This window comes from Lotus japonicus, chromosome 2 (genome assembly GCF_012489685.1).
Source record: "Lotus japonicus ecotype B-129 chromosome 2, LjGifu_v1.2".
In the NCBI taxonomy this organism is placed as follows: Eukaryota; Viridiplantae; Streptophyta; class Magnoliopsida; order Fabales; family Fabaceae; genus Lotus; species Lotus japonicus.
The window spans coordinates 32,612,537-32,620,533 of record NC_080042.1 but is presented as its reverse complement, the minus strand read 5'-3'; the positions used below and the strand labels follow the sequence as shown (position 1 = coordinate 32,620,533).

At 38.9% G+C, this 7,997-nt stretch overlaps 1 protein-coding gene across 1 annotated transcript; it reads right to left on the bottom strand.

Moving 5' to 3' along the window:
* Positions 1–5,473: 5,473 nt before the first annotated feature.
* Positions 5,474–7,591, bottom strand: LOC130735351 (protein NUCLEAR FUSION DEFECTIVE 4-like). Its single transcript, XM_057587388.1, has one exon. The coding sequence runs from the start codon at positions 7,550–7,552 to the stop codon at positions 5,825–5,827; it is 1,728 nt and encodes a 575-aa protein (XP_057443371.1). The 5' UTR covers positions 7,553–7,591; the 3' UTR covers positions 5,474–5,824.
* Between the last annotated feature and the right edge of the window lie 406 nt (positions 7,592–7,997).

The following is a 7,997-nucleotide window of genomic DNA, read 5'->3' as shown; positions in this document are numbered from 1 at the left end:
GTCATAAGTTCTGAACAAAATTGCCAAAAGCCTTATTTATAGGCATTCGAGCAGGGGACGCTCAAGCGCTGCCCTGGGGCGCTTGAGCGCCCATATGGCAGAAGCTTACTCCCCTCATCTGGAAGGCTGGCGCTTGAGCGCCAGACATGGGCGCTTGAAGGAAGCATAGAAGCAAGCATAAAAGGATCAATTTCAACCCAAGTCCCTAAACCACAACAATCTTCCGATATGATTATAGTTTAGCCTTTAGCAAGGGTGCACACAAGCTAATCATGCAATATAGAATTTAAATTCAAGGTAGATTCAAGAACAAAAGCATAGGGATAGGAATTAACAACTAGAGATTCATGAAATCACTTAAACCCAAAGCAAAAAGTAAACTAGCCACTCATGGCTAGGAAATTTATACAAGAAATGTAAAGAAACCTTGAAGATACAAGGTGGAAGCTTCCCACAAGACCCAAAAGCACTTCCTAAGCTTCAATACTTGATAAAATTAGAAGAAAATGTCATAAGTTCTGAACAAAATGACCAAAAGCCTTATTTATAGGCATTCGAGCAGGGGGCGCTCAAGCGCTGCCCTGGGGCGCTTGAGCGCCCATATGGCAGAAGCTTGCTCCCCTCATCTGGAAGGCTGGCACTGGAGCGCCAGACATGGGCGCTTGAGCGTCAGTCACACGTTTCTGATGGCTTTTGGCTTCTTGTAACCCCCCCTTTGATTGTTTTCATCAATTCTTCAAGCTTTTTGGCCTTCCCTCTTCATGAGTTACCTGCTGAAGCACTTAAGGACCAAGACAAGGAAAGATATCAAGAAATTCAAAGGGCTTTTAAGCACAATAGTCCTCACAATTCCATGGAAAACACATGCAAGTCCTAAACTCTATAAAATGCAAGAAAGACCCTTATAAAACTAGATAATTACCAAAACTAAACAAAAACCCAAACAAATATAAAAATGCATGAGAATTCATGGACCACTACATGAGACAAAGGGAAAAGACTCAAAGCTCACAAAGAAATGACCCTAAAAAATAGGGTAATCGCACCACTATACTCAACGACAGCTCGCCTCGAGCATAAAAAACACTCGCTTGCCCTCAAGAGCAAGAAATGCTCCCAAGACAAGTGCCCTACAAAGGATAATAACCACAAAACATGGGCATAAAGTAACTACAGCCGGTTCCAAGAGAAAAATTCAACAACCAACTTCGTGCAACTTTCAAATAGAGAAGAGTGTAGAGTCCATTCATGGAAAGCATATAGAACTAAACTCCTAAGATGAGACATTGATAAAGTGCACCCAGCACACAAGTAGTTCATAGGTTCTGGGAAGTTTGCTTGATTTCAATCAAAATGATATCAATGAACAGACATGGAGAGGCTATGGGCAGCTTCACCACAAAGGAGTCAAAATGTTTCAATGTTTGATCAAACACATAAGCACCCAAATCAAGCTTGACCTTTGTTCCTATGAGAAAAATAAAATTATCCAACTGCACAATGATCCCAGAAGTATGATCTATAAGTGCCTTATTTTCTGCACTAATCCTGTTCAGAATTGCATACTTCACACGTAGGCTTCCACTAGAAAGCAGACCTTTCTTGGGCCAAGTCTTCACTTGCCCAGCAATATTTTTCTTTGTGAGCATTCAGACTAACATCCTCTTCGGGCACAACAGTTGTAGTCCTACCCAAATACTTGTTAATAACAGCAGATGAATACTTATCACACTTACCCCTCGCAAAGACCTTCATGAATTCCTTGTTTACTCTATAAATAACAAACTACAAGAATACCCCATTTCTATACATACAATCCCTAATACGCTCCGACGGATCAAGAAGCTCTATATAAGCACTTTGCAAGCGTGCTCCCATCCCAGCATGAAGTTATTAGACGTATTAGCATCCCTAAGCACATGTTGAAGATGGGTGTGGCAATGACGCGCTAAGAGGAGATGAAGATCCATGAAATCACTAGAAAGCTCATGGAGACCAAACATGTGATCTTTTAGTAATGTAACAATTTCCAAGCAATTAGTAACACAATAAATTTTTTTATAGTTTATAAACACATTTCTACTGAGGAAAATACAAAATCCTTGTGGAAGAATATTGAATCTTTGCATCCTTCTAAACCAGTGAACAATAAATTATATTTATTGAATTCCTTGATAAATTTGTGGTACAAGGATGGGACTTCTATTTTAAATCACTTGATTGATTTTCAAGGGCTCCTAGATCTATTGTCAAGAATGAGTATCAAGTTTGATGATGAAGTCTTAGGATTACGACTACTAAATACTTTACCATATTCTTGGGAAAAATTTCAGGTTTCAATTTCAAAGTCATCCTCTTATCATGTTGCCCCTTTGGAAGTTGTAAACGGTAGACTACTTAATGTAGAGAAGAGAAGAAAGAAATAAGGTACTTGATCTCATTCTAAGATGCTTGTCATTGGTTCTTAGCGGTTTTTTTGTTTTCTTTTAGGTTGGTCGACGGTTGGTTATCATGTGGATGGAAGCGGATTTTTGTTTTTGTTATTCCCTAAATTGCCCTGTTTGCTTGAACTTTGTTCTGGTTTTGGGCTTAGTCCCTTACCTCCTTGCTCTGGTCCAAGGTGTAGTAAGGTAATAAACTATGTCCTTATCAAATCCTAGCAGAGCATAAAGTGTAATAATGATGTAAGAATAAAGGAATTATCTCATTGAATGATCAAAAGGTACCTAGTACAAGGTAATGACCCCTTTTATAGTGGGTATGGTCCTTTCTAGAATATTCTTGGACTTGGGCCTTACAACCAAGGCCCAAATCCAAATACTAATAAGACAAATACATATAAGACAAGTACAAATAAGACAAAAATAGGCTTGGGACCACATCTTTACTATGTGTTGGTTCACTGCCTTAATAGTCGCTGGATCAGGTGCCTCTTCCCTAGCAAGCGTCCTTTATACAGGGCAGGGTTAAGGGCTTGTGATAGCCCGCCCGGTCCACTCCTTATCTATATATTTGGATTTCCAAAAAAGAAGATACTTGTCAATGAAAATACAGAGAGAAGTTAGGAAAAAGAAGCAAAAAGTGATAGAGAGAAGAGCAGAAGTAAGTTCAAGTCAAGATATGATAACTTGGAGTTTCATTATTGTCACAAAAGAATTGTTTTCAGTAGAAAAGGAATAGCAAAGACAAAAAGGATAAGTAGAAAGAAAAGGATCAGGGTGATGATGAACGTGTTATTACTCTTACTTGTGATAATATTATTATTCTATGTGACCATGATTCAGTTAATCTTATATCGTATGAGAGCATGTGGGTAATTGATAGTGGTGTTATAATGCATGTTACACAAAGAAATAAGTTATTCACATCTTAAACTTCTTGTTACTTTGGATTGTTGAAGATGGGTAATGATGACGTGTCTAAGATAGTTGATATCGGTAATGCTTTCATGCATACCAACACGAGGGTGCAATTGTTTTTTAGAGGAGTCAAACATTCTCCAGGTGTACGTTCAATTTGACCTCTTTGCATATGTTTGATGATGGTGGTTATGACAATCAAGTTGGTTTTGGGAAATGGAAACTCACGAGGACTTGGCTGTGGAGAAAAATGAGAAAATTACTAAACTGTATTGGACAAGAGCATTGGATGCTAACGACATTGCCAATTCCATGGATATGGAGGCTTCTTTGTGGCACCGCAGGCTAAGTCATATCGGTGAAAATTGGATGAATTGTTTAGCTAAAAAGATGTGCTTCTGGGATTGAAGAGTGTAGAGGTGGAGAAATGTTCTCACTTCATGCATGACTGCTAAGCATACTAAAGTATCCTTTTAGAAGAACATTTCCAGAAGGAAGGAAGATTTGCTTGAATGTAAAGTCATTTGGTGGTTACTTTCAAAGTTGTGAATAGAATCCTCCTTGTGCGCTCCGTGAAGGATATAGTTAAATTGGAATACGAATCTCGTTCTATGGTGCGTAAGTGTTGAAACTAAGCATTGGTGTCGTGCTCATCCAAGGTAGTTCATTGGATGAGAGACTTGAAGAGGAGGTACACCTTCATCCTTGTCTCAGTGAGGGTTAATTTACATGGGTCCTTTCGAAGAACTAATCTTTGTGACCTACACCCGGTGTCGCGCTAATAACAAATAAGGACTCATATATGATGGGCCTTCAAGAGGAAGTACATCTACAATTCAGAATCAATGGGAATTATTGGTTTGGATTGAACAGAGTTAGCTCTAGTTTCACTCTCACAACGCTCCTTGCAAAGAATCTTAGCTACTATGTTAGTAATAACATAAAAAGCTCAACACCAAAACCAAATTCAAAACAAATAACGTGCAGTTGAGCCAGGAAAACCAAATTGAAAATCATATTTTAACAGAAAATTCATGCTCAATAACAAAACCAAAATACTTAATATTAGTTAGAAAATGATGGAAAATATGTTTAACCTTGTAAAAGAACGATAGGGAGAGGAGGAGGATGGACGGTGGGGGCGAAGGCTTGGCGATGGGCATCGAGGTTGGGGAAACGTTTATGGAGGATGGGGCGAGCCATAGGTAATGGAGGCTGGGTCGAGAGTTGTGGTAATGGAGGTTACGATAGGGCAGGGTAGGGCTTTGGCTGGACAGGAAAAAGCTATCCAGGTTTGGACAATGGTAATAGAGGATTAGGCGAGGCGAAGGTAATGGAGTCTGGCAGGGCAATGGACATTGATGTTAGGTTAATGTTCAGTGGCTCTAGGGGAGGCAAGGAAAAGACAAGTTGGGGGTAGGGTTCGGTGAGTGGGAGTAAGGTAGGATTTGGGGATGGAAGAGTGTGACAGTGAGCGATCTTTTAAAGACAAACCCGCGTAGATTTTATGAAAATTAGACTCGGTTGATCGATGTTAATTCATATGCTGACTACATAGGCAAGATAAATTTCAAATTACATCGGTAGGCCGATGATAGTAGCTTCGGTCAAGACAAACGCTAATGATTTGTGACTGGATGCAAATTTGGTCGGTGAAATTACTTTTGGCCTAAGCCGACTCAAATTCGAGGAAAGTCAATGCTAAGTAAAGTTGCTAGGCCGAATCTAACTTTAAGTGTAGCACTTTTAAGTTTTGACATCTAGAATGAGTTTTTCTTTGATTTAACCAATGCTAACCAATACAAGTTAGCATTGGTGTCAGGGTTAAGGCTAAATGGAGCCTTTCGATAGAAAAGAAAACATAGCTGCAAGAAGCTAGGAACCTTTTTGATGCATGCCCTATGAGTGTATATGTTTCAAATAAGTCATTTTAAAAGAAGCAAAATGATAGATATAATACATGACTTGATAATAGACGTTGTGGTAGGGGATAAGAATTGAGATCGCTACAATAACCTCCACTCATTCATAGAGGTTGCAGTAAGAGGTACGTATATTTTTATAAACCAACTACATTGGACAAAGATTTAACTACAAAAACAAAGGGCACACCATTTTGAGTAGGAGGTACGTATATATCATTTATATGTTGTAGAGCACTTCCTTTTTCATCCAATATGAACATGTTTATTTATTTTAATTTTTTATTACACTTGAAGATTCAATAATCTCCCCTTAAATGTAAGTCTCATCTTCACGCGTAATCAGAGTCGTACCATCAGCTCTGATGCCTGGTGTCGTGAGGTTATCTCTCACTATTGTAGCAGTAGAAGAGGTATGAATACATTTTTTATACGCAACACATTAACGAGTAAACTATACTAGTAAAGGACAACACAGTTTCCCCTAAAACCTTACATCTGCAGTGAGTGTAAGAGATAACCATTTCAGTTGCAGTAAGTTGTTCAATCTTTTCCAGGGATAACCATTTTAGTTTCAGCAGTCCTAGGTTCTTCTGTGAATTTCTTGTATATGTCAGTTTTGTAGAACTGTCTGGTCCTAAGCACCAAAATGAATGACACAAGCGCCCCAAATAAGCAAACTGCAGTGATTATGATATAAGCCAACTTGTAGCAGTCACTCCCATTGCAGTTCAATTCCTCTCCTGGCTTTCTTTGTAGCCCCAATGCTGCCATTTGCCTTCTAGCTTCCCTGTCATACAGATACCCTGCGACCTTCACATTGAGTAAGTATGACCCAATTGGACTTGCTACTGTCCCAACATTGTACAATGTTGAGTAATGTTTAAGACCAAACAATTCAGATATGAGGGAATTAATTATTGGCCAGCTTGCTCCCAAGCAAAACCCAATAAAAATTGAGGCTGCGTATAGACCATTTGGAACATTGAAAGCAATTAAAAGGTGACCAATACAAGACAATACATGGACTATCGTGAACATGAGAGGCCTAGGGAGTTTCAGTTTTGTTATCATAAATTCTGAGAGCACCCCTTGTGCAATTTTACCGAGAAAAATCCAAATGGACATAAGGGAGACAAATGTGGTTATAGTATATGAAGGATATCCTAAGGACTTCCCAATCTGACTCAAGTTATTGTACACAGTCAGGTTGCTACCAAATCCACATACAGTAGCAAAGAAAAGAATAACCATATCAAGGCTAAAAATGGCTTGAAGTACTGTATGATCTTCACCTCTTTCCGGGTGCCTCAAAATATTTTGCCAACAGGAAAGTCCTTCAGGGATAGTTTGTTCAGACTTCAATTCATTAGATTTTGTTGTTGTATCCACGGGTCTCGGAGGATTTTCACAATTGATAAGTTCCTGTTTGCTCTTCCAAATCTTGCAGTCTTCCACAATAACAACAGCAAGTGGAAGGGTAAGTAAGAGAAGCATCACAGTGGTAGTGGCATAATACTCACTCTGGGTGAAGTTGAAAGATATTTGCAAAATGATCATAATCATGAGGAACCCTGCAAGAGCTAGTACCAAGTAGATGAACCTATAGAAAACTTTGGAGTCATTTTTCTGTTGAATACTCTTGTGGTTCTTTATAACTGGTAGGAGAATCAAAGCAGTGGCTGTTGGTAGACATGCCATGATCAAAATCATAGATTTGGAGTCATTTATAAAGAAGGCATAGTACAATTGAGTGATGATTATTGCACTCAAACTTACATACCCACCCAAAATGCCTAATACAATGCCGCGGATGCCCGGGAAATTCTTTACGCTGGTCACCATAACTGCAGTGTTGGTAAAACAATGAGAATTGCTTCCAATAACGATGTACAAGCACAAGTGCCACAGGCGGGGATTTGCTATTTTTTTTGCCACCGCAAGCCAAATCATGAAAAACCCAAAAAAATTTAGAACAGCACCCATTGATAACACAACCCAAGGAGGCGTTACCTCATTGATTAGACCAGAGAGAACGCCTATGTAGGCACCCACGTCCTTGAAGAAGCTTAACAAATTGAGAGTGGATTGGTCATACCCGAGAGAGAACTTGATTTCTCTGGAGTAGAGGCTGAACATGTAGCTAGCTCCTGATACTGCCATGATCATAAATGATGCAAACATCATGAACCATCTCCCTTGTAGGACTTGGAGAGCAAAGCCTTTGAAATTCTTACAACTATTTCCTGGATGTGGTGCACAAAACATCATTTTCGTGAATTTGGAGACACGGGATGGCTTAGACTTATGGAGCTGGAATGCTAGTAGTGTGGGAAAGCACATATATAAGTTTGGATTTTCTTTCATGTGTTTTATTTAATAAATTTTGAGAACCTTTGAGCTACCAGAATGTTTATTTAATGTTTAAACAATGAGTAATGCTATGTAGCCCGAAAAGTTCATAGCTGGATTTGCTGGAATAAAAAGCTCAACCCTTCAACTAATAGAATGGGTTTTAGAGGAAAATTTCAGTACATGGATAATGTTCGAAAAGGATAAAGGCTAATAACACATTCTTTTCATCACACTCTCATACACACTAAAATTCATGTGATATTGATTATTTAAAATGTCTCCACTGTTATGAATAAAGAGTAAGCAAGTGAATAAGGTAGGAGAAGAGAGGAACAAGAGATAGAGAAATAGTGTGATGGAG

Coding starts and splice junctions, on each gene's coding strand:
- LOC130735351 (XM_057587388.1), bottom strand. CDS start 7,552: ATGATGTTTTGTGCACCACATCCAGGAAATAGTTGTAAGAATTTCAAA.